The 27,594-nt window shown below is 37.1% G+C and overlaps 1 protein-coding gene across 3 annotated transcripts in view; it reads right to left on the bottom strand.

Annotated features, from left to right (window-relative positions):
* The window catches only part of cntnap1 (contactin associated protein 1), a 46,349-nt gene that overhangs the window by 11,166 nt on the left and 7,589 nt on the right, over positions 1–27,594 (bottom strand). For 2 of the 3 annotated variants that reach the window (XM_087244857.1, XM_087244858.1), the window contains exons 2-20: positions 22,654–22,755; positions 21,472–21,665; positions 21,144–21,297; positions 19,827–20,030; positions 19,028–19,212; positions 18,012–18,164; positions 16,969–17,230; positions 16,686–16,835; positions 14,135–14,306; positions 13,848–13,954; positions 13,624–13,743; positions 13,339–13,542; positions 10,771–10,927; positions 9,127–9,254; positions 7,547–7,720; positions 7,238–7,456; positions 4,649–4,888; positions 224–466; positions 21–148 (exon numbers count right to left, since the gene is read on the bottom strand). In XM_087244857.1, coding sequence (XP_087100983.1) covers positions 21–148; positions 224–466; positions 4,649–4,888; positions 7,238–7,456; positions 7,547–7,720; positions 9,127–9,254; positions 10,771–10,927; positions 13,339–13,542; positions 13,624–13,743; positions 13,848–13,954; positions 14,135–14,306; positions 16,686–16,835; positions 16,969–17,230; positions 18,012–18,164; positions 19,028–19,212; positions 19,827–20,030; positions 21,144–21,297; positions 21,472–21,665; positions 22,654–22,755 — 3,296 coding nt within the window. Of the gene's footprint in view, positions 1–20; positions 149–223; positions 896–4,648; positions 4,889–7,237; positions 7,457–7,546; positions 7,721–9,126; positions 9,255–10,770; positions 10,928–11,989; positions 13,543–13,623; positions 13,744–13,847; positions 13,955–14,134; positions 14,307–16,685; positions 16,836–16,968; positions 17,231–18,011; positions 18,165–19,027; positions 19,213–19,826; positions 20,031–21,143; positions 21,298–21,471; positions 21,666–22,653; positions 22,756–27,594 lie in introns of those variants that run through there. The other variant, XM_087244859.1, reaches the window with a different exon arrangement.

Raw genomic sequence — 27,594 nt, forward strand, 5'->3', positions numbered from 1 at the left:
CAATAAGTTTAAGATCTCACCTGCGTCCATACAGTATAGTTGTGTCTGGTGATGTTGACAAAATGAGGAAAACCGTCTGCCATATTTCTGTCAGTCATCTTAAATTTGTAGCTTATAATCCCGAGTCGGTATCTCATCGATAGAGTGCCTGCAAAAAAAAAGTGACATGAGTGCTCAAACCAATGCTTCACAGGCCCTGCTTTGATATTGCATGTGTGTTTACCATCTTTCTTGAGCAGGACAGCGATGTAATCATTGCTGAAGGAGCTGATATACAGCAGCACAGCTGGAGCCTGTAGAGTACTGAAGCTGAACTCTATGTCATCTGTTGTCGTGTTGTAGCCCAGAGTGAAGTTGTGCCAGTGAGGCTCTATCCAAAAGTTGGCCCACCACGCGTCAAAGGAAATAGGCTCTTTTCGGACGTCATACCGCAGCCACGCTCCCACATCAAAGAACGCGCCAATATCTGAAAGGATAATATTAATGTAATGCAACATACTACATTTATCATGTTGCCATTATCTTCTTCCATGACCCTACAAATAATAACAATAAATCTATGTACTTTGCATTTTCCCGTTTAGTTTTTCTGCATATTCCTTCCTATTTTTTTAATGAGTCATTGAATCCTTAACTCAACTGATTTGACTATTCAACTCAAAATGACTAAGTTCATTCATTCATTCATTTTTTTTTTCGGCTTAGTCCCTTTATTAATCAGGGGTTGCCTCAGCGGAATGAACTGCCAACTTATCCAGCACATGTTTTACGCCCTTCTAGCTGCAACCCATTACTGGGAAACATCCATACACACCCATTCACACACATACCTTAAGGACAATTTTGGATAACCCAATTCACCTGTACCACATGTTTTTGGACACAGAAATGCCAACTGACCCAGCTGGGGCTCGAACCAGTGACCTTCTTGCTGTGAGGCGGTTGTGCTACCCACTGTGTCACCGTGCTGCCCTAAGTGAAGTTTATTCATAAATTCATAATTTTTATGGACAGAATTTCAAGGCGCATCCTTGGGCTGGAGGGGCTCTGGTTCAGGGACTACAGGATTTTATCTCTGTTATTCGCAGATGATTTTGTTCTGTTGGCTTCATTGAACATGGATCTTCAGCATGCACTCGGGTTGTTTGCTGCTTAGTGTGACGCAGCTGGTATGAGAATCAGCACCTCCAAGTCCGAGGCCATGGTGCTCCACCGGAAAAATGTGGTTTGCCATCTCCAAGCTGGAGGAAAGTCCTTAACCCTGGTGGAGGAGTTTAAATATCTTGCGGTTTTGTTCATGAGTTAGGGAAGGATGGAACGTCAGATTTACAGGCGGACTGGTGCTGCGTCAGCAGTAATGCGATCGATGTACCGGTCCGTTGTTGTGAAGAAGGAGCTGAGCTGAAAGGCAAAGCTCTTAATTTACCGGTCAATCTACGTTCCTACTCTCAACTGTGGTCACGAGCTTTATGCCATGACCGTAAGGACAAGATCTCGAATACAAGCAGCCAAAATGAGTTTCCTTCGAAGGGTGGCAGGGTGCACTCTTATGAATAGGGTGAGGAGCTCTGACATCCAGGAGGAGCTTGGAGTAGGCCGCTGCTCCTCCATATCGAGAGAAGTCAGCTGAGGTGGCTTGGGCATCTGTTTCAGATGCCTCCTGGACACCCCAAGGACACGCTGGAGAAACTATTTGTCAGCTGGCCTGGGAATACCCCGCGACATAGCCCCGGCAGCAAATGAATGAATGAATGTTTATTTATTTATGAATAGTTTATCTATAAATAATCTAATTTCAAGAGGATCACATGCTTATGATTGACCACCATGGTGGACCTGCATCAGTTAATATACGATTCACCAATTAGATGATTCCTATAACTCACTATAAATAACCAGAGTTTCTTACCATATTTATCTTCATCTTGAAGAACCCCCTTCCCACCCCTACTCCCCCCTTTTTTCTAGATTGGGTGACATGATGGCCCAGTATTTAGCACTATTGCCTCACAGCAAGACTGTTACTGGTTAAAGTCCCTACTGAGCCAGTGGACATTTCTGTGTGGACTTTGCTTGATCTCCCCGTACTCATCACGTTGGTTTCCCCTGGGTTCCTCCCACAGTCAAAATCACGTGGCATAAGTAAACTGAACATGGTAAATTGGCACCATAGTCGAGCTCTTATTAAGCTGTTTATTTCTCTATAGTTATCCCTATTTCTGTCATTAGCCAGAATAAGTCAGGTAAGTACTTGAGATCTATCTGAGCTCAAACTCCCCTCTCGCCCTGCTAATGTAAGGGAGCCCTGGGCTCAAGGATCTTATGAGCTCAGGGCTCTCTCCCGGGACAGCATGCCAAACATGCTTTATAATCAATCATCAGCTAAGTGTGAACTCTTAAAATCTTTATGGATCGTATATATATCCAACAAGTGAAATATAAAAGGATGTGCCAAATAGACATACTGCTATTTATGTCAGGTCATGCTCTGATGATTCATTTCTTTTTATAAAAATTCAATAAGAAGATGACAGAAAAAAACTTCATTATTAATTTTTACTAGATTTGAATACTAATATTATGGACAACCCATTATACCCAGCCTGTGCCAAAACAGTTGATAATATTCAAGATTGTTAGTTTCATCTTAAATGTATTTGGTCTGTAAATTATATTTGGGCTGTCAAATCATGACATATTTAATGGCAGTTAATGAAAAATCATTTGTGTTTTTTTTTTAAGAAAAAAAAAAACAAAATTTAATGGAGAATGCTATCACATAGCTACATACTATTTTTATTAAAAGCACTGCCGATTTTATGTATAGAACGTAGTGCTCAGCATAGATGAGTACACCCCCCACAAATCTCTTATTTAAATTTATATTTTCTATAGGAAGCTTTACAGTATTATATTTGTGCATATACATTAGATTAGTCAGTACTGAAGTCAAGTCTAGAGCTTATCTAACAAAATTATTTATAAGATGACTGTTTATGGATAACAGTCCAAAAATTTGTAGCCTAAATTTATGTTAGGGAAAAATATTAAATAAAATTGTCAAAAATAGCAAATATCAAGAGAAACAAAAAAATAAAAATAATAAATATATATATATATATATATATATATATATAGTTGTAATGTTTTTGCAATAATTAGCATGAATTTAAATGTATTATCTTTCCATTTCTAAAGATGTTTTGTGACTAAAATGTTATTTTAACAAATATGTCTGTTTCATAAATCTGTTTTGTTTAAGAGCACCAAAATATATTACCCATATTCACTGAGAAATGGATAAAAATATAAATTTTCAAAATGGGGTGTACTTAGTTATGCTGAGCACTGTAAATAAAAATATAAAAAACATTTTTTTTACTTTTTTTTTTTTACTTTCTGCCTGTGATCATTTATGCAGGTTACAGTTAAGCCAGTAGGTGGAGACAGTTTAAATGATTCACTTAGTGCATTCACTCAAAACCTTGACTGATTCAGAAACTAAACAAACAATTTCACTAGGAAACTTCTTTGGGTAGTGTCAGAATAGTGTCTAATTTGTACAAATTCATAAAATTTTAACAATACTAAATGTTTAAAAGGAGACATGGCCCCAAACCCCATCTCTCAACTGTCATTGAGAAATGTGCAAATCCTACTAAAATTTACAAATAAGATTTTGCTAATTAATATCAATTAGCCACTTAATAAAGAGTTCTGAACTGCCATGAGATTGAGTTTAATTTTTGAATTCTCTGATTTCAGACACACCACTGTTTTCAAGTGCAGATGTTCTGCATAATCAATAATTAACAGTCCTTGAATTAACTAAACTGAAAAATGTTGGGAAAATATTTTTAAAATATTACTTTTCATTTTCAATAAAAACCTTTTAATATTTTTTTCCAACAGTTTTCAAGTGCCTTGGACTGATTTTTGTTGTTTATTCTGATGAATCCTATACCCATAGAGCACCTACACATCATTTAAGCTACGACTGAGCACTTTTTGTTCGATTTTGGATATTAACTAAACTGATTTGCTCTAAATGATTAAATCAACACAAATGAATCTCCGTTTACACATTAAATAATACTTTGACAGTCTTACTACTAAATATATAATTTTATATATATTAATATATTTTAGAAATCATAAGCCGATTATGACTTATGACTTATGCTGAGTGTATTAGGGTTTACGGTAAAAGATAATTCAGCTCAAAAACAAAGATCTTAAATATTCCCACACAGATCATCCCAAAAAAGCAGTTTAATTCAGAGATGAGACAAATCCCTCTCTGTTAGCCTAATTCAGTTCTGGATTTAGATGCTTGAAACTGAAAGCAGAAATAAAAGTCTGTCGCTCTCTCTTTTTCAGACAGTCACTCCTCTGAATAGCTTTTCAGAGGAACCAGTTTGCTCATCTTCACTAGAATCCGTTTTAATCTGATGAATCTCCTAATCAGGGTTTCATAAAAATGCATTAGTAAATAATTAGTCTTCCCTTGGCTGAAGATGAAACGATATCACTTTAAATTAGCGTATGCTGATTAGCCGGCATCTGTAGTCTGTATTGCAGCATGTCAGTTTGTGCCAGCCTGAGTGTGAGAGAGAGCATATGCATATGCAAGTGTGTGCTAACTCACCTAAATGACAGTAATAGCCATCAAAGCCGGTGTTATTGCAGTCACAGGCGTATGAAGCATAGCCATCAATGCATTGGCCTCCATTTCGACATGGTATGGAGGCATTCAGACACGCTCCGGTGCAGTTCCTCCGTATCCCAGCGCTCTCGTCAACCTTTCCCTCCAAATCCACAGGCACCCCGTTCATCCTCAGCCCACGCAGACACCCGAGAAAAGGCCTTAAGGTGTGATTGGCGGCACCTGTATAAAAAATGCATAGTATGTTTTCATAGTAACTCCATGCATCTTTTAAATACTAAGTCTACAGTATAAATAATCTACATCCATGCTGAGAATTGGATTATGAGGTATGTTTGACTTTGTGCCTTATTATCATGCACTTTGAAAATAGTGTTACACTTAGAACCAGATTTACCAAACAGGGCAAGTTTTGTGAAAGGGAGCAATTTGAAAAACAGCACTGATGACCATCGAAATATTTGAGGAAGATTTACCAAAACTGTGCAAATTAATAAACTGATTAATGAACGTATTTAAACATCAATCAATGCAAAAATTTCATTGCTATAATTTCATTGCAAATTAGCTTATAAGTGACTACAGGACAACACCAAAAATAATTTACTTACAAAGGTGAAAGACTTTTGAACTGGACAGCACTCTTGTTAGCAGCTCGAATGTTTTACATTTAGTTAAGTCCTATTCAACTGTATTTTTTTGTATGGTTGTCCTCAAGATTTTGACAATTGTTTATAATTTGTAACAGTTGAGGTGAAAGAAGATCAGAACACAGACTGTCTGAGGGAACTAAGATCGTGCTGGTATTACGTGACTCACCCTAGTAGTTTCTTTCGCCTTTTAATTCCTGAAGCAAATTAAAAATCACATGGCAAATGATATGTTCGGAAAAAGTGTTCCTCTGGCAATCCAAACAAATGCGTTTGGAAAAAATATTTTACCTTCTACCACATGTGCTGTGTTCTCTGCGGTGCCACCTCCTGGCAACAACTGCAGCCATTTCAAGTGAAACGTTTAAAATATGCTTTTTTTACTATTAAATAATGGTGCAAATACCCATAATTTGGAGTGCAAACATTAAAAAATCACCTTGCTTGATTCATTTAAATACTCTACTCCCAGAAAATTTTAATTTCACCAGGAAACAAATGTATATTTAGTAAGGTCAGGTGCAAAAATAGCAATGTCCATGCCTTTTCAGCACTATTCTTCACTGCGTGTGTTTTGTAAAGTGCAACAGTACTGTATTAATGCTAAAAAGACTTTATACGCTGATGCAACCTGTTAGTAAATTTGGCTCTTTGTGTACATGGTGTAGTATCACAAGTGTATCTGTGACCAAAGCTCTTTTTGAGTTCACTTTGGCCCAATCCCAATTCTATTTTTTACCCCTTCTCCTACCCCTACCCCTTTTCCTTGGCCCTTGAAAATTTAAGAAATGGGACACCACCACAACACCTGTACATGTCATAATATGTTATTCCGATCTCTAACATCATATGAAATTGATTAAATGCTGTAATTATTTTTTTGATATTTATCTTTAGCAAATCCTCAAAGGAAATAATATCATGTTGTCATAATAATATACAATAAGCTCGTAACCGTTCTGTGCATTTACACAGTGGCCATATTTATCTATGTAAACAAAAGGAAACGACATTAACATTATAGCAGACACTGTAAAAAGGTCATTCTCAGCCACTAGGCATTTCTGACAGGGTATTCAAATCTTATCGAGTGACAGATGTGAAAGTATGTTGTGAAACTGCTATAGAAGAGTTAATATAGATAGCCGAAAGATAGCGTTTTTATTTTAGTGCTTTTCATGAGTGTAAAACACAACCTCCGTTATGAATGTATTAAAACATGTGTTTGTTTAATGTGTGCTTCTCCGTAAGTTACTTCCATGTGCAGCCATGCTGTTGTCGTAGCTGGTGTATTCTGGGAAAATTTCATAGTTCTGAAAAATCTCTGTTTTAAGGGCTATCAAGCCCTTCCTCTTAGCTTCACGTAAACAAGGGGTAGGGGTAACAGGAAGGCCTAAGGCAGGCATGCCCAAACTCGGTCCTGGAGGGCCGGTGTCCTGCAAAGATTAGTGCCAACCTCAATCAGACACACCTGGGCTAGCTAATCAAGCTCTTACTAGGCTTTCTAGAAACATTCTTTCAGGTGTGTTGAGGCAAGTTGGAGCTAAAATCTGCAGGACACCGGCTCTCCAGGACCAAGTTTGGACACCCCTGGTGTAAGGGATAGAATTGGGATTGGGCATTTGTTTTGTTTATTTGGATTATTTTCTCTTCCGTCTATAGTAATATATAACTATTGTTGTAAAAAGACTTGTCTTGGATTTTTTGGGGTTATTTGTGGTCTGCTGAAAATCATTTGCAAGTTGGATATCAATGTTTAATGAATGAACTGTAAGGAGAATAGTGTCATCTCTTTGTTCCCTTTTTTGTGTTCCATTTCACTGAGTGTTTACAATTCAAAGGTATTTACTCCCATAATCCATTCAAAGCATCACAGGGCATAGGAAAAAGCAGTGCTTTTGCATCAGCTCCAGTTTCTTACCTACGAGCAGTGGTTGTGTGAAATCCATAGTGATGTAAGTCTGGCCTGGGAACTTGTGAATGGCAGGAGGCAAGAAATCGACTTTAAGACGAGCTAGTTTCACATTGATTTCAGCTTCTACATAATGCCATTCATTATCATTGAGAGCTTTTGGAGAGCGCAGGGTCACGTTTCTGATCCCGTCCCCCACCATGAATATAAACACCACCTCAGTTGTAGCTGTGAAAATTTAAAGAGAAACTTTTAGGCAGAGATGTATTTATAAGATTTGCTATGAGATTGACATTCTGCAATGGGAATGGCACTTACAGTTGAGTTCTACTCGTAAGAAATTTCGAAGGTGGTCGTCTGAGGCCTCCACAAACACACCATAGGTTCGGTAGGTCCTGAAGTGGAATGTGATGTCAGCGCTAGTGCCAGGCTTGAAGGTGGGGAATGTCAGATAGGTGGGCTTGGTGAAAGCAATTGTGTTCCAGATACTCCCTAAGAGAAGGATTTCTCATTAACAAATCACACTGGCCAGTATATACAGTAGAATTAGGAATTCACAGATTTTGAAAATTAATTGGACAATACAATAACATGATATAGCAATATTTAACATGATCTATTGTTCAATAATATGAAACTTGGGTGACACTTTATTTTGATGGTCCATTTGAGTATGACTGTCTGTTTTACATCTGTTGATACTGCTCTTTCAACAGAAATTGTGCAAGTACATGTCATCTTACTCTTACCCTTACACCCAACCTAACAATCTACTTATAATCTAATGAGAATTAGTTGCCATGAATATACAATGTAACCTTAATTCAAACGGACCATCAAAATAAAGTGTGGCTAAAACTTGATACAACTTATTCTTCTGAGCTTAATTACAAAAGCAAAATTCAAAAGAAAATGCAGTGGACAACAGAATTTATTTTAAAACCTTAATAGCAGAGTTCACTTCTTGTCCTAGTCATGTACATATTTGAAATTTGAGGTCTTCTTTTTTACACTGTTAAAATCTCTTTTAAAATGTGCATCATGCAAATGGCACCAATCAAACTCTTGTGTCTTTAGGTGAAAATAACCCATAGTTTATCAGTCAATAATGTATTTTCTTTTTGGGCCATTAATGATAACATAAAAGCTGATAGTTGTATATTCATCTACAGTCCTCCGCATATATGAGTACACCCCTCACAATTTTTTTAAATTCATATTTTTAATAGGAAGCTAAACAATAATATATTTGTGCACATACATTAGATTATTCAGTACTGAAGCCAAATCTGAAGCTTATCTAGCAAAAAAAAACTTACGATAACAGTCCAAAAACTAGTACACCCTAATTTATATGTTATTGAAAAATATTAAATCCAAATTAAAGAGGAAAAATCAAAACAAAAAAGAAAACTTTTGTTGAAATTTTGTAGGTTGTATTTATTATATATATTTTTTGCAATAATTTGCTTGAATTTAATTGTATTATTTGTATTATCTATCAATTTCTAAATATGTTTGACGACTAAAATATTATTTTAATAAATATATATTTTCAATAAATCTGTTTTGTTTAAATGCATCAAGATATATTGTCTATAGTGACTGAAAAATTGATAAAAGCTTTAATTTTCAAATTAGGTTATACTCAATTATGCTGAGCACTATACATGTCGCACATCACTAAGCAGAATAATGTGCTAATTTCCCCATTTATTTGGTAAATATCTGTATTAAGAGGATACTGTACATTGTCGTAAGTGGCTGCTCTGCGGGTTTCTTTGATAAAAGAAAGCACTGTACATTCCCCTTAATTTACATTTCAGGAAAATCATAGGATTGTATAGGATAAAAACAGACCTTTCTTACACTATATCTTTCTAATGTTCATTACTCACTGTCTCCATGGCAGTACAGTGCTCCAACACTGTATTGTGCTTCTGAACCGGTGCGGTTAGTGTCCCCTATGACAAGGCGCCTGATAGGCAGATGGTCCCGGAATGACAGGTAGCCCTTATCTGAATGCCTAGTAAATTAATTTCACAGTTAAAATGATCAGTGAGTGTTAAGCTTGAACTAAAAACACAATACCCCTTAAACATTAGTGATCAGTGAGGTTAATTTAAATCAATGGTCTCAAACTTGCTGGAGGGCCACAGCTCTGCACATTTAGCTCCAACCACCTACAACTCAAACCTGCTTATTCGTAGTAATCTCAAACACCTTGATTAGTTGGATCAGCTGTGTTTGATTAGGGTTGGAGAAAAACAGTGCAGAGCTGCGGCTCTCCAGGAATTGAGTTTGAGACCTACGCTTTAAATGTTTATCAAACAAAATCTCCTGTCCACACACACACAGTAATTTAAAACAGTAATATTGTGACGCATTATTATAGTTAAAAATAAAATTTTTTTTAGCATCATTTAAGCAGTCATTACATGGGTCTTCAGTGTTAGATGACCCTTCAGAAATGCTTCTTATGCGTGTTAATATTTTTTATGTCTCATTTAACATTCCTTTTGATAGTGAGTTTGATATTTTGATATTATTTTATCCTTTTCGTCCCTTTCTGACATTTGTGACCCTGACTTCCTTGAAAATATTTCATTTTAGACAGTTAATTATCTTGGGCTGAAAATCTTTAAAGATTTAAAACTATTATTTAAATTAAACGTTATAGAATTTCTTTCAAAACTTAAAAAAACAATATTATTAACTGGAAGATTTTACCCAAGCAAAATCTCCCTATTTCATCTTTTTCTTTAATGTTTATTCAGTTGTTTGGGTAAAGGTTTTTGGCTATAATTTGTTGCTTTTTATGTTATATTCTGTTATGTTTTTCTATATTTGGGACGTATTATTAAGATCGGTTTTTGTGTTTTCATTTATAATATGCAAATTTTGTAATTTACTAATGTGAGATAATGCATAAGATCATGAGATCCTAAAGTGTGTAAAAAGAGCAACATGCTGTGATGAAAACTGTGTTGAAGAGCCGGTGTGCTTGAAATGTTACACGCTTTGTGTTAGCCGTTTTAATTTGATAAATTGGTATTTTTTTGATGTTTGGCTTTGGTGGTGCCGCCTTTTTGATTATATTTTTGCTTTTTTTGCTGTTTGACTGAGCACTCATTTTGATTGAAGTGCTTGCTTTTGTGGACTTTTTTTTAACTTCTAAAATAAATTAATGAATTACTAAATGAGAACAGTAATGTGCATATAATTTTTCTTTTTATTTATAATTTCCAATCATGACAACTCGTTCAAACATAATTTATAGCTAAAAATATCATGAAATATTTATATGCATAGTCATGGAGGACCACTACCAAAACAAGGCTCTGGAATTCATGACAAAATGTACAGGGATGTGTATATAGGACAAAAAAGCACTTTTGGAAAACCAGCTAGAGACAATAAATCAAGCTAGAAAAATAGAATAAAAAAAATTATTATTCTTGATTTATTATCTCTTAAAAAATACTGCACCAAACATACATGATAAGATGACAAAATAGCTTCAATTGTTTAACCAGTCTCACCATTGACGGTAGTCGGCATCACAGTTGCACCAGTACTTTGAGTCGGTGCAAGTTTGATTGACAGCACAGCCACATTTTCCACTTTCAGGGAAAGCTCCTCCCCAATACTCATGACTCTCATTATGTCGGCCAATCCAGTATGTGTAAGGCCTTCCATCTGTTAAGAATAATAAAGTCAAGCAAGGGCTCATTTGGAAGCAGTCGAATAGCTACTGGTAGTGCATGCCAGTCTCACTGGGCTTTGACAACAAGGCCCTACTACTGTATGTGTTCGCATATAAAATACTGTTGAATAGATGACTGTGGAGATTCCAGTGTTACTCAGCAGAGAAAAAGGCTGAAAAGGTCAGTGACACTAATTATGTTCAAGCTCTGGGCAGTTCAGCTGAGTCAGACTTAATTTTGAACTGAATCCCCCAAGAAGCAACAGCAAATCAATACTTCTACAGTCATCTAAAAACTCACAGCAGTGTTACCTTTACACTGCTAGGCTAAACAGTTCAGCTACACAAAGATAGCTGCTTATGTAATGCACAAAACAGAAATTTCAAATATAAACCTTACTTTATAGGATTCTAGCAAAACTAAGAGAAAAAATACATACATAAACTAGTCGTTCTTAACTACGTTCCTGGGGCCCCTCCTGGATTGCACATTTGGCAGGTCCCCTTTATCTTACACAGTGTCCTAACTACATGTGACATGCGATAAAATGTATCTTCTCCATGCTAAAATGTGTTTTTGTCCATGCCATCAGCAACAGCACAGTGCAAAATTTCTATTTAGAAAGCATTTCTATTTCCTTAACGGCAGAACAACAGCATGTACTACCATGACAAAGATCACCTCAGGTAAAGATTATGTTCTTTATTTGGTGTTAAATGCTCCCAGTGTGTTTAAATATCATTTTACATGACATTTTTTTGCCATACTACTGAAAGCAGCAGATATGTTACCTCAGATCTTCAAAATTAAACAACTAGCAGACTGTTTGAAAATGAAGTCAGAACTGTGATTCAGTGGAAACCAACAACATCAGTCACTCAGTAGCCTATCAATAATGTTAAAGAGGTTTGACGTGTATTAATTAAATTAAAAGCATTTATCATTTCTTTGTGGGCAACGCGGTGACCCAGTGGGTATTATGTTCACCTCACCACAAGAAGGTCGCTGGTTCAAGTCTCGGCTGGGTCAGTTGGCATTTCTGTGTGGAGTTTGCATGTTCTCTCCATGTTCGCGTGGGTTTCCTCCGGGGTCTCCGGTTTCTACATCAAGTCCAAAGACATGTGGTATAGGTGAATTGGGTATGCTAAAATTGACTTTAGTGTATGAGTGTTTGTATGTGTGAATGAGTGTGTGTGGGTGTTTTTCAGCGATGGGTTGTGGCTGGAAGGGCATCCGCTGCATAAAACATATGCTGGATGGTGGTTCATTCTGCTGTGGTGACCCTAGATTAATAAAGGGACTAATGCCAAATGTCTGAAATCACAGGCAAATCGGTGCTCGTGCATGTGAGTGACAATCACATGGTATGAACTATCAAAGACACGATCTGAGAGAATCGTAGATGAGTCTCAGATGCCTGTGAGATATTTGGCGTGCTAATATCTGGAGCTGATTGCGATTCAGATCATGCCGTGTGAAAATAACATCGGCAATCGCCTACAGCCAATGAAAGAGAAGCATTCACTTGTGTGTGTGTACATGCAGGCCAGCGGGAGGTTGAGGGAGAAGTTAAAAGCGATAATTTTCTGTTTATTTGGACCCACGAAATGGAGGATAAACTAGTCAAGGTTTGACTGGAGCACCCGAGTCTGTTTGATGTTTCATACAGAAAGTTAAAAAAGAAAGTTGAGGAGAAATTGCTAATTCCCTTCAAACCCAGGTGAGCAAATATGTACATTGTCTGCCCCATTAAAGGCTTCTTTTTTCGTTATGTAGTTAATAACAATAGATATACTACGTGTTTTTGGCTGTGAGACGTAGTTTAGACGAAGTTGTCGACGATTCTTCCTATTGTAAAGTCATGCAATGTAAAAGCCCCCATCGCTGATCCATCTTGCAGTGTAAACAAAGCAGCGAAAAAACGCTAGCCCAGATAGTCATGCAGTGTGAAAACATCTGTGACATGATTACTTTGAAAATCATGTAGTCTGAACTCTGCAAAAGCCGAAAAAAGATAATAAATGAACTTCTTTGGAAGTGCCGTGGCATGTATTTAAATGTTTCTGTCAATGATTCGTCGCTTTTGGTGCAGACAGCCTATTGGCTCAAGGAACGTGGTTAAGATCCACAGACTAAAATTGTCTCAAAACTTCATATTTTATGCTACAGACACTTTTAAAAATTATGTTTTTTTTATTAGCCTCAGTGGTTCTATGAAAAAAGGGTTCCTTGGTGGCATCACTGTTAAAAACTGTTATTGATTCTTCCTGGCACCTGCAGATGAAAGTCATAGAGGTTTGGAAACAAAGTGATCAAGAACAGAATTATCTAAATTAAACAGACTTAAGGACAAATTAAAACAAGAATTAAACAATTGCAAAAATCATTGTGCAATCGACTTACGTGGAGTGTTGAGGAGGCGTGATTTGTAGCATGAGAACTCAATCCATTGTTCGCAATATAAAGAGGTGTTCGCTAGTGCTGTGACTTCATCCCATGATGCATTTACATACTGGACATCTCCTATATACGGTCGATCTATAGTGGACCCGCTCACCTTGGTGCTTTTCATGCGGTTGTGCTCGATGACAGTCCATGTTTTTTGCACTAAAAATGCAAAAGGATCAACTTTCACTCAAAGATCATATAAAACACTCTACAAATCTATCAAATCTACTTCATACATACACATATTGCAGTAGACGGTGAAAGGCTTCAGTGGTCCGCTCAGATCTGGGTCTATGGTGTAGTTGCCTGACCAATATTTTCCATTGAGTCTGTAGGCCTCACATGACTCCCTGTAAACGGCTGAGATGAAGCAGAGAGAGTCAGACTTAAAAAAAAAAAAAAGAGTAATTCTTATATTTCGTCAACAAAAAGTCAACACAGAGGAGTCTTCTCAGGACACTCACAGTTATGACAGACTTCCCCCTTGTAGCCTGTGTTGTTGCACACACACAAGAAGTCATTCCAGGACTGAATACACCTGCCTTCATGTTCACATGGGTTTGGACTGCACCTAAAAAAAAAAAAAAGAACAAGAGATGGCCGACACTTTAATAAAGCATGTCTCAGGATATTATGTTTAGCATGTCTGGCTGTCTTGTCAATACTGTTGTTTGTATGTTTATATATATATATGTGTGTGTGTGTGTGTATTCAGTGGTGGCAAAACCCACACACCCAAACACACACTTACCTATCAGTGATCCCGCAGGTGCCCAGCAGGATTTCTGCATATCTGCCCCATTTCCTCTGCAGCATGACATCTATATCCACCGGCTCATCGTCTATGAAGATCTGCTGCATGCAGCCGTGGAAGCGAGACAGCTTGGTCACACAGCGAGCCGTGTTATTGGTTTTAGGACAACCTGCAGCACAACAGACATGAAATGATCTATTTTCAATCTGTATTTCAGCTATGCAATTGCAAGGCAATGAGAGCGTTCTCTTTTTTATAGATTATGACATTATAGATGTGACTATTTGTGAATAGAAACATACACACTTTTGTAAAACTGTCATTTGCAGCCTGTTTTTGGTGCAGTTTTAGAGAATTGTGGCACCCAGTATATTTCAACTGAAATCAAAGAACAAACTGGTGTGATATCATTTTAAATAAACCTGTCAAAAAAAATACAGTTTTAGGATTTTGCAACAGATTCTGAAATCGATCTATTTTGATCTAAGTCTGCTCTCATTGATAAAAGCCTTCAAACTAAAATTGGTCCCTGGCTATTGCGTAATGGTAGTTAAGGGTAATGAGGCTCCACCTTTGACTTCACTCTTCACCAAAATATTGGCCAAAATTCACTAAATTACTCTAATTAGATTTTGAGCACCATGCCAAGTTGAACACTATCCAATTTTCCCATGTTGGAAATTTTGGCTGTTGGCCATTTGTAACTTTTGGTAGAGTCTAAACAGTATTTTAAAAGTTCACACTTATATCATTCTTGATGATGTTAGCAGGTTTGGCATGCTGTCCCAGAAGAGATCCCTGAGCTTGAAGATAGATGAGCCCAAGGCTCCCGCCTGGTCAATGTAAAGGGGTGCAAGATCAGGTAGTTTTCGAGAGCTCCCCCAATTTGTTTAGCCTATTTCTTAATTAACAATGAAGGCTCTAGAGGAATAAACTGCCAACCCACCAGTGCATACTCACATTGTAAAGCTCAGTACTAAAGTGCTTGTGACTGTTACTATTACTTAATTCAGTTATGTCTCATATCTTTGGAGTGTGGAAGAAAACCGGAGTACCCAGGGGAAACCCACGTGAACACTGTGAGAACATGTAAACTTTGCACAAAATTGACGACTGGCCCAACTCGAACCAGCGACCTTCTAGCTGTGAAGCAGCAGTGCTAGCCATTGAGTTCCCTTGTCACCCGATCCTGTATTAATCAGAAAAGAAGATGTGGGAGAAGGGGTGGATGGGGGGTTCTTCCAAAACGAGGATAAGGGAGTAAAGTTAGGCAGGATATTTATGTTGAGTTTGGAATGATTCGATTGGTTAGCTAATGATAATGGATGGGGGACCAGCCACGATCAATCATATCATGCTCCTCCTTGACAGTTTGGGAAACTTCACATATTGCCCTCTAAAAAAGCTATTGAAACAAATTATGGCCGTCATATTGAAATGAAATCAAAATAAGATCTCAAAACTGGCCACTTTGAATGACCCTAATGTGGCCCAGAGAAAATATGGCAAATGCGGCCCAGTTATTTTAAAACATGTGGGCCACTTTTGGCAAATATTTGGCACATAAAGCTCTGGCTGTTGTGGCTGTGAGCCTATAGTGGACCAGATAAGATATAGAAAATGTGGCCCAGTTATCCTAAAACATATGTGGACCACATAGACTAAAGTCACCATCATGGAGAAAAGTGTTTGCTTTAGTTTGGCTCATAGCCCTGAATCTCTCAATATAAATTTTCATTTGGGCTGCTATAACTTTTAAGAACTTTGTTTCAAAAGTTTGTTTATTACAGCAAACAAAATAAAGTGAGGCAAAACCTGTGATGAAATAATATAATTCACTGATGTTTAACAATGTTTAATCCATTATTAGAAGTAATAGGCCAGATCTGGGCCAGAATAAAAGCAAACTGTGGTCCAGAATAGGGTCAGTTCTGGTTTATTTGGTTGAAATCTGGCTAATATGTGATATTGTTTTGGCTTATTTGTGGCCAAGATCTGACAAACAGGAACAGACGGCCCTAGAGCCATCATCCCATTCAGCAAGTGGTCCAGATGTAAGTGTCTGGTGTAGGCCGGATTTGGGCCACATGAATTTTGCTAGCTGGGAACTGATGGACACTTCAGGCCCTCATGATCCTTTGGCCAGGGAAGTTGTTCAATGCTGAACAGCATGTTCCATTTGAATGCCCTAATCCCTTTGAAGCTGTCACTTTGGAGGGTAAACACATAGAAGGGATTAGGGCATAGGGATGAGCCCTTCTGAATGGAATCCACTGTTTATGTTCCATTGACAACTCACATTGATCACAGAATAATTTTATATCAGCTTCACCTATGGATTGAAAAACCAATAAACTCAGCACACGTTTACATAGTCACTGCTCTCATTAGTGTAGCTGAGGTTGCTATATTTTTTAAAAGTGTACTGCTGTTTTGTTATTTTGGACTTCTTTTTAGCCCTAACCATAAATAAAAAGGTATTGGGGATTTTTGTGGCACCTAATCATAAAATACTGATCTTCCTTCTTTTCTTTGATTTGCTACTTACCCCCAAAGAAGTAGCGATCTCCTGTACGGACCATGAAGGGGTTAGTGATCTTTAGCGGTGAGCTCTCATCTTCGTCTATAGTGATAGTCAGTAAGTTGTCTTTGGCAGTCAGGTCCACTGTGTGCCAGAAGCCATCATTGAGACGGTACCCTGAGATAGGACAAAATAATATTTACTGAATATAATGTGTCATATACAAGTTTTGGTCAGTCTAAAAACTTGGTCTTTCAGAAATAGAGCTCAAAATGTCATAATTGATCATGTGAACAATTCTCAGTCATACCTGCAGCGAAGCGTAATCTTTTGTTTCCAGGCTGCATAAGAGTGACGTTGACCTGCCCTTCACTGAGGCCCAACTCCAGAGAGCCCAGTTCATCTGCAAACCTGGTGAACATCAGTAACCCTGTGTAGTCCCAAGAGCGAAACTTGAACTTTACCGCCAGACGGTTCTTCCGGAAAAACCCAGGAAGCTGTAGATAGTTATTGGGTCCTGCAAAGGTCATGGGTTTCCAGAGGAGATCACGGCACATGTAGTGCATCTTTTTCTGAAGACAGGCAGATCAGAAAACAAAGTTGTCAGATATTTTACAATAGAATGGACATCCCAATGAGACATCACATGTTATTGTATGTGACGTATTAATTCAAGTTTTTTTTTTTCTAAATTAACTAAGGGCCTACTCACACTATGCCATCCGTACCATGCCCAGGCCCGTTTCCCGGATCGTTTGAGAAGTGTGAGTGCGCTGAATCGGGCTCAAGCGGGCTGAGCGCGGTTCACTTGGGCTTTGGCACGGTACGCTTGTGTGTGAGTGCAAAATGCGGCAAAGCCCGAAACTGAAAGCGAGATGTGACTTTTAAGGAGCTGTTTCATATGGATTTATTAATCATTCTTACTGTTCAGTGAACGCAAACTGCCGTAGTTTATTAAAGACGAGAACTCCTCACAGCACGACAGCTTCAGCAGACCTCCTCATTCCTGCAGCACGAGGGCTTTATGATTGTTTATGAGCGCCAAAAGTGGCGGATCTGTTCGGCGAAATATCTGACTGCGTATCACCGCATCCCTAAGGACTGTTCGGCGAAATATTTGACTGCATGTCACTGCATATCAAACGACTGAAACGATATAACTAGAGAAATCTCCACTGTGCTGCTGAGTGACAGTGCTTCTCACTAAACAGCACAGCAGTGATGACGTAAGCGTGCCGAGGCCCGATATGGTGTGAGTGCGGGCCGTTGGGGGAGAAGGGAGGGGGGACAAGCACGCTTTGGCCCGGTTCGAGGCAACTGTACCTAGTCTGAGTATGGCCTAGCTCTACATACCTTTTTAGGAGCTAGTCGAATTTCAGGCTCCTGGTTCTGTGTCATGTAGATGATGTTGATTCCATTGATGAAGACGTTCTCCATGCAGCCACGGAAGTTGACCTTACCGGGCAGGTGTGGCATGTCTTTCTCAATCACACCACCAACATAAATCTAAAGAAAAATAATTTGGGGAACATTTAAGTAATGACTTAAGTTTCTGCCATTATTATTTGTGTGCCTGACCAATGGTAGAAGAAGAGAGTTGTGGCTGTTTAAATATTTAGCTTTTTTATTATGAAAAACCGGTAGGGCAGTGGTTAGCATTGTTGCCTCACAGCACGAAGGTCACTGATTTGAGCCACAGCTGGGCCAGTTGGCATTTCTGTGAGGAGTTTGCATGTTCTCTCCATGTTGGTTTGGGTTTCCTTGGGTTTCCCCCACAAGTCCAAAGACATGTGCTATAGGTGAATTGGGTAAGCTAAATTGACCGTAGTGTGTGTGTGCATGCCCTGGTCCTTCACGTTGGGGGTTGTGCTTTGGGCTCAACATTTAAAAATTAGATGTTACGAAACACCAACATGGTGCCGCTAAATATTAACTTCAATATAAATGGCCCTGGGAGTAAGTATTATGATAGGCAAGTAGCAAGAAGTGAAGCTAAAGAGCTAGAGGGGGAAATGGATTGAGAAAGATCCAGCAAGATCCTTTGGATAATCTGAAGTGCAATAGTGTTCTATGTTAATGTATTGCCTATGAGGCTATCAATGTGTTTTATGCATGGATTTTTGACTACATTTGTCTTGAAGTTAAATGTGGAAAATCTCAACAAGCTTTAGCCCCCTTTTACTCTGGTGTTTTGCACCATTGTGATTTTATTAATGAAAAACAATTTAATATAAGATGTAAACGACCTAAAGCACAGATTGCCTAATTAATTCACAATTGCTCAATTCATTTGAGAAACGTAAGCCATATGTAAGTAATGGGGGTGACAATGTGCATTGAAAGTTCTTGTGTTTGATCCAACAAGTCACCTTTTTGTCCAAGTCAAGGTGCTGGAACTCTCCATTGAGGATAGTGGTCTCAGTCTGGCTGTCCAGGGTGAAGTTCAGCTCTCTTCCAAACCGTTTGATAGTGACATAGTGCCAATGCTGGGTGTCCAGCAGGTTTCCTAGCATCATTGTGGTCATTCCATTGGTGTTGTGGACTGTACTGCTCCCTTTAATAGGTGATAAATACATGATTACAGTAAATTGATTTAATGAACTAACTATTCAAATTCTATTCAATTTAAGTTTAGTTTTATAGCATTTTTCACAATAACTATTGTTTCAAGGCAGCTTTATTAAAGGTGCACATTACTGCATTACAATCAAATTCCGAAAAGTGAAGATTGTTAGTTCAAATTGTTGATAAAAAGAAGCAAAGTATAAACAAGTGTAACAAATAAATGAGCAATAAATATGACAGATGGATGGATGGATGAAATGAACATAACTCAGTGAATGATGATGTCATGAAATGGATGAATGAATGGATGGATGAAATAAATAAATACGTCAATAAATGATGACAGCATAAGGGGGAAGGGTGGATGGAATAAACAAATAACTCAAAAATGACATAATGAGATGGATAAAAAAAATGTCAATCAATGATGATGTCATGAAATGGATGAATGAATGAATGAATGAAACAATAGCAAATAATGGATGAGTAGATGAATGGATAAATACATAGATGGACTGATTGACTGAACAAATTATGGATGGATAGATGGATGAACAGATGTACGTAGACAGATTGACATGGCTGTAGGCTTGTGGTCATTACCCAGGCTGATATGTAAGTAGAGACGTCCAGTCTTCAGCTCTAGAGTGATGGAGTCTCCCTGCAAACCTTCACTGTGCAGTAAAATACCGTCCTTCTCCAGTGTCTTAAAGTTCAGAGCATAGTGGTCCTGGAGTGTCCTCATTCTGCCCCGCGGGAACGAGTATGCAACCATATCATCCCCCTCAAAGTTCATCACATATGAGTCTGTTAGGGCAAGAAAACAAGAGTATGGAGAAAACCATCAAAAACGGCATTGAATCATCAGCCATGGGCTAAAAGTTATAATAGTTGAGTGCTAGGAACTGCGACGGTCAAGTGACAAATAAAGTCATTGCATTATTTCTCCAAGCTTGGATAAATGAATATAAAACTGAATAGTAAACGAATCCACATATTTGAGTTTGATTTACAGCAAACTTGCTTAACTGAAACCGAAAAATACTACAGAGTACTTCAGAAGACATATGATATATTTAAAAAGAGTTGTAAAAACAAATTAAACATAATTTCAGCTGCATTTAGAGGGGAAAAGTTCCATGTTGTTGGTGTGAAAAATGAATATATATTTGTTTATTATTTTTGTTTCTTTTTCTTATCATTAAACAATTATATTTGTACTGCTTAAGGTGATATATTAACCAAACGTCTTCTTAAGTGTGATATGTTTTGTATACTAGATAAAGCTGCTAGAAATGAAAAGGCCTGATTGTCTAAAATTAGCTCTGCAGCAAAACTTCCTGTGGACACAGAATTTGCCGTTGAGAAGTCTTGTGCTTTTTGAAGTCCAGAGACTTAGTAGAAAAAGAGGACGTATGTATGGGTGCGGCCAATGGAGGACTGGAATGATTGACAAATGACGGATATCACTAAACTCCACCTGTAAATAACAGCTGCCTATATAAGTTGAAGTTGAAATGAAAACTGTTGCTCACCCCTGAATGAAACTCTTGCACTGCATTGAAGATAACAGAATTCTGCGAATCTAATTATTCATTTGTATCCAATAAATTGCTTATATGTTAAACTTTGAAGAAAATTCTCTCCTGACCTTTTTTATTAAACATGCATGGAATTGATTGAATATTCCAACATTGTAAGCATAGACCATATCTAACTTTTTCCACTGAATACATGCCATTTTTATCTTAAATACAGGCAGATTTTTGAAACACATTTACTGGAAAACAAGATCAAAATAATGATTCAAAAATGATTTTCTCAAAGGAGCGGTTAATATTACAAGACACTTAGGAGAATTATCTTGATGTTGAAAAATTCTTGGCTGTAGATTAAAGAGTTTGGATATGCGCCGTTTACCGTAAGGACAGCCGTAGAACTCAACACGAAGGCCGATCTTGCCCCCGTTCTCAGTATTCCAGCCCATGGGATAGATGCGCAGATGTTTGGCAGTGAACGCATAATGAAAAACGTTCCTCTTCACCTGGTAGTAATTCCAGTTGCCAGGCAACGTCTGGGGGAGACAAAAAATGATATTAAAGTCCCTATGAATGTTATACACCATTTAACAAATCAAGAACTACAACTAATCCTACAAAAAAGTCGTGTTCAAGGTCAAATAAAAAAGTAAGATACATTCTTAAACTGTAGCAAACATTAGGACTTATAAAGCATAAATCATTTTTACCATGTTGCCTCCTTTCATGACGTATGGAGTCCATGAGTCAAAGCGGTCACCGTACAGCACCATGTATTTGGTGACCCAGTCATAAGAGTTGAAGGTACCCTGAGTAGCAATGGCCATAATACGATACTTCCTCCCCAAGTCAATCTGCATCCATGGCTGCCTGTCCCGAGTAGACGGAGACCAGCCACTGCTCCCTGCGTCATCAGAAAATCAGAATAAGATATAGAAAAATATTTTACTATTTTATTTTATTGTTTTGTTTTATTTTATTATTTAATTTTATTATTTATGATATTATTTTGTTTTATAGTTTATTTTATTATTTTATTTTTCTTTTCTTTTATTGTTTTCTTTTATTGTATTATTTATTCATTTTCTTTTCAGCTTAGTCCCTTTATTAATCCAGGGTCGCCACAGTGGAATGAACCGCCAACTTATCCAGCATATGTTTTACGCAGCAGATGCCCTTTCAGCTGCAACCCATCACTGGGAAACATCCAAACACACTCATTCACACAAACTTCACACAGAAACACCAACAGCCGAGGCTCGAACAAGCGACCTTCTTGCTGTGAGGCAACAGCACTACCTACTGCACCACTGCTTTGCCATTTTATTATTTTATTTAATTGTTTTTATTGTTTTATTTTATTATTTTGTTATTTTTTACAATTTTTATTTTATTTTATTGTTTTATTTTTTTGTTTTACTTTCATTTTATTTTATTTCATTTCATTTTATTATTTTATTTTATTGTTTTATATAATTTTATTTTATTATTTTAAATATTTATTTTTATATTTTATTTTATTTTAGTTGAGAATTGTTTCCAGTTTTTGGTGGGCAGAATCATACATAATGATGTCAAAATATCTTCTTTTTTTTTTTTTTTTTTGCAAGTATTGCCATAAATAAAGTCATTTATGCCAAAAGTGACTGCAAACATTTGAGAAGGAAGACACGTGTATCACTGTGCATAATGGTATGTCAATGGCAGTGTATTGTCTAAAAAGTCAAGTTGCAGAGTTTAATCACAAGTGAACTTTAATAATATACTACAAAACCGTGGGCTATACTACACACTGTGTGCAGGTAATATCCAGTAGGGCATAATAGAAGCACAAAAGGGAACCGATAGAGCACTTAAGAAGTTTTAGTGACTACTGTGGCCTATTCACTTACCGTAGAGTTTGGCAAAGTGTGCAGAGTAAAAAAAGTTATATCTGGAGGAAGCGTGGAAAGATGAGGCATAGAGAGGAGAGATCAGAGGATCTAAACACGGCCCTGAAAAGAAAGGAAAAAGGAATACATTTAATGACAACGACATTTAGAAAAAGCAAAAAATCATTATTTAAAAGGACATATGCATTAATGTTTTTTGATTAAAATCAAAATAACAAAAATGACACGTTTATTTGCATGATCCACACCACTCAGAGTACTTACATGTATTGCAAACTGATTAAGTGTGAACTATACTTAAGTTTGTTGTTCTTCATACAATAATGTTAGTATTGTATGTAATGTGAGTAATAATAATATTAGTGCATCAATAGGCCAGAATATAAATAAAGCCCATTTAGCGAAGCCTTGCCATGGCATTTCATCAGTCCTCTGTTACACAAATCCCTGCTTCAATTAAACCTGGCAACATTTCAGCCTAATCTAAACAGCAGTCAGATAAACCCGCCTCAATCTCACGCTCTCAACCAGGCTCTAATAAAGCCATCTGCCCAAATGGCATCACATCTCACAGCCCGTCCACCTCACCTCTCCATCTAAAATATTGAGACTGGTGACAAGCTATCTAAAAGACCACAGAGAACAAACAGACAAATAGTACCTGTACCACAAACAACATACCTTAAAGGAAACCTATCGGTTTGGACGGAACTGTGTGTAGGTATAGTGTGTCCACAGTCATATTAGAATGATGTTAACACAAAAATCTCTTTTTTTTCCCCCTGAGGTAAAATAGGACCCAAATCCCTTTGATTTTGAGGCCCACAGCAGCATGACATAAGAGTGGTTTTCCCTGCTCACTGAATTCATGGCAGGCGTCATGTTTCAATAATAACATGTATACACCTGTGCACAGAACATTTTTTGCAAATAAACTGAGATTAAAATATTTGTTGCAACTCTCTGTGTTTTTTATTTGTTTTATAAGTTTAGAACGTTTTTAAAACAGAGCATGTTTGTAATAAAGGAAGTAAAATCACTATCTAATTCTTAACAGCTATAATCACCATAGCTGCATGGTGTCAGTAAACGTGCACATGTGTGTGTGTGTGTGTGTGTGTGTGTGTGTGTGTGTGTGTGTGTGTGAGTGTGTGACTCATCATTTCAGAAAGGCTTGAATAAGCTCCACCACAAATATATCAAGCAAGCTTACTGTGTTATTTTTAATGAACTGTATTTCAGCTTCATTCGTATCTGTCTCTTTCACTGACGGCTGTTTATCTGATGTAATCTGACGCATGAGAAGCAGACACACACGTGTGAACAGTGGGCGGAGAGAAGCTGTTTATTTAGATTTAAAGCCAAAGGCTACAAAATCAGTTGTAGTCAGACACCAAAATGGGAAGATTTTGGAGGCTATAACAAATCATATGATGGGTATTTAGAGCTGAAGCTTTACAAACACATTCTGGGGCACCAAAGGCTTATCTTACATCTTGTAAAAGGGGTAACCTAGCTGCCCTTTAAATCCTCCACAATATACTTAACATTCTTACTTTTACAGTTGTGACCACTGACCACAAAACCAGTAACAAGATTTATACATACACACAAATAAGTTTCCATTGATGTATTATTTGTTAGGATATGACTAAATGTTTGGCCAGAATACAACTATTTCTCTGAAGAGAATATCTGAAATCTAGGGTTCAAAAATGTCTTTAATGTTATCCAAATTAAGGTCTTAGTAATGCATATTACTACTAAAATATTTAATTGAACATGATCTTTAATTAATATTCTAATGATTCTTTCATATAAGAATAATGTACAATTTTAACCTATACAATGTTTTTTTTTTTTTTTTTTGCTATTAACAAAAATGTACAAGTGTAACATAAGACTGCTTTTGTGTCCAGGGTCACATATTAAGTCACAGATGTTAATACCACTGCTTATATTATTCAACATCAATGTATCATCGCTGATCTACAGAAAAGCACAAGGTAATTTAACACACATTTATTTGTTGTTGGTTTATTTTAGAAATAATGAGTTTGATAAAAAAAAATAATAATGATAAACTGTTCCTTCAGGATTTTTTTTTTTTTTTTTTGAAGATTTTGAGGCACTAAATAGGGTTGGAACAGAGAGAGTGAAAGTTCTGGTAATAGACTCTGAACACTGTTATGTATTTTGAAAAAAGTTTACAGATTCCCTTTATCAAAAGCAGGGGTCTCCAAACTTTTCAGCCTGCGAACCCTCAGAGGTGGTTATAAATATACAAACATTGTACACACAACAATAGGCCTATAAACACGAGCACATTGACAACACAAAAAGTGCAACAGTCAAGTTTTTATATTCATTTATTAATTATTTAATTTAATATTTACCTCAGCTAATGAGACTGGTGGGCACAACATTTTCAGCACAAGTCTTTTCTTGGTTTAATTTTGGAGACCACCAATCAGAGATTATTCTCATTGTTCAGTTGTAGCCTGTATTTCTTTTTAATGTATTTGATTGCCATAAAGGTGTCAGAAAGGTTAACCTGGTGCTATAAAATCAATCTGCTGCCTCTGACACTATTGCTGTGTTGTTAATCTAACGTAAGCACACCAATCTTAATCATTTAAAGGCTGATTTGCATGTTGTTGTTTTTAATATTAAAACTTTTATTTTTGTATCTTCTGTGGATTATGTTTAAAATATGGTAATTCTAATTGTTTATTAACATTTATTTGATTTTGGAAATCACTTAGTGACCACCTGTCATTGTCCTGTGACATCCCAGGGGGTCCCGACCCCCACTTCAAGAACCACTGATCAAAAGGATGTGTTCATGTGGAAGTATTGTTCTATGATTCCGAAACAGGTTTAAGAAAGGGGAAAATATTGTATGGTATCTCATAATTTTCACTTATAATCACAGAATTCACTTGACAGGGGCATTTTATCAATATTTGGTTGAATAACCCTGATTTTCAATAATAACACACAATTTAAACTAAATGACAACATCCTATTTGAAATTTGTAATAAATGTTTTCAGACCTTTCAGAACTATTATTAGCATTTTATTCTAGGCCATACCTAATAAATCCACAAACAACTGAACATTTCTTTTAATTTTTTATATCCGCTTCAAAAGCAAAACAAAGTCCATTATATTATGATTTTGTTTAATTATGTGCCATTTTTCAAAGGGGTAACTACCACAAAGAGACTGCAGGGGTCAGACGGCTGAAATCAGCAGAGGTTATTAGTATTCTGACCACTGCAACTGTCAGTGAGGGAACAGAGGGGGGAAACAAACAGTTTGATGGAGGAGAGAGAGGGAGAGAAAGAGGGGAAGGTAACAGAAAAAGGTATGAGTCATACTTTATTCTCAAGTGATTTTCAATTCCCATCTGATTCACAGATCTCAGCTCCGTCATCTTTCATTCTTTGACTAGCTGGATTCATCAAGCTATAAACCTTATTATGAAAGAAATGGCTAGTGGTGGAAACATCCTGTGAATATTCCTTCATCCAGCTAATCTCAGAGGAGGAACCACACATCTGCTTATGGAGACATGACTCAGTGAAAGAAATGCTGACTGATACTGACCTTGACTCAAAGGAGAGGTGTGTGTGTCTGGAAGATGTCTGGGTTTTGTCAGGGTGAATCTGTTTCAATTTGACCACAGATTTAAAACCGTATGACCTCTGTAGTATTTAGACTTATGATCATGATGAAATAAAGGTATGATCAAAATGTGCTAAAAAATAACTTGTTTGTTTGATATTTATTCATCCCAACCTTCTGCTATACTACATTTTAAATAAATGCCATTTTAAAAATGTATAAAATACTAACTAGTCTGTATGTTTATAATATGAGAGACTGCTCAACACATTCCACAGTGCGATGTAAAATATCTTTTAAAGTCCACACACTTTTTCACTTTTCAGACATTTTATTTTTTTTAAATAAACTAAAGATAGTTAGCATATAGCTACTGTGGATCCCCAGGGCTCAAGTCTTATAAATCTTCTCTTATCGACTTTCATGGTGTCAACTTGGATTTGTTTTGGAGAAAGAAGGCTTTTCATTTCACTGCAATGTTGATGCTAGTCAGTTCACAATCAAGCCTGATGATTCAAAGAAATCTGTTTTCATCTTAACGTATCTGACAGATATTTCTAGCTGGATGAAGGGCCATCAGCTTTAACGCAACCTTACCGAGACTGAACTGGTTTCATCCAACTCAAGACTACACCACAGAATCTCCAACTCTGTTAAAGAAGAATTAACCATAACTCTTTCTAGGACAGCCCTGAAGTTCTGATTGAGTATCAGATGAACATTGACCACAGTGCTAGAACCACCTTGTCTTGTAGACCTGTGTTATATGTTTAGAAGATCAACTCCTTGTTCAAGTTCTGGCTCTGTCCAAGCTGAATTATTGAAGCCGGTACTATCAAATTTCTGCAATTCATCCAGAATGTGACAGGGAAAGTGTTCTTTGACAAGCTGAATATATTGCACGTCACCCCTCTGTACATCAGTTCACACTGGCTGCCAAGAGCCAGTGCATGTATTTTAAGGCACTGATTCTTGCATACAAAACAACCGAATTCAGTACTCATTAATGTGCCCACTTGTGTTCTGTAAGTCAACAGTGCATTGCAGGGCCATCCAAGAGAGGCACAAAGCAGCAGACTTTTAGATTTAGGAATGACAAGCCAATTCAACCTAGGCATTTTCAAGAAATGACTAAATAAGGATATCTTTGTCAGCACCTGACCTAACACTAGCACTATTAGCTTTGTTCTTTTCTCTCTTTTTATCTATTCATAGACGTTTGTCTAAGATTAGTCCCACTTCCATACTCTCCAATAAACAACAGCACCTGAGCAATATTCTGATTCACATTAGACTGATAAATGAATCAG

This window comes from Danio rerio, chromosome 3 (assembly GCF_052040795.2).
Source record: "Danio rerio strain M-AB ecotype USA chromosome 3, GRCz13ab, whole genome shotgun sequence".
Taxonomy (NCBI): domain Eukaryota; kingdom Metazoa; phylum Chordata; class Actinopteri; order Cypriniformes; family Danionidae; genus Danio; species Danio rerio.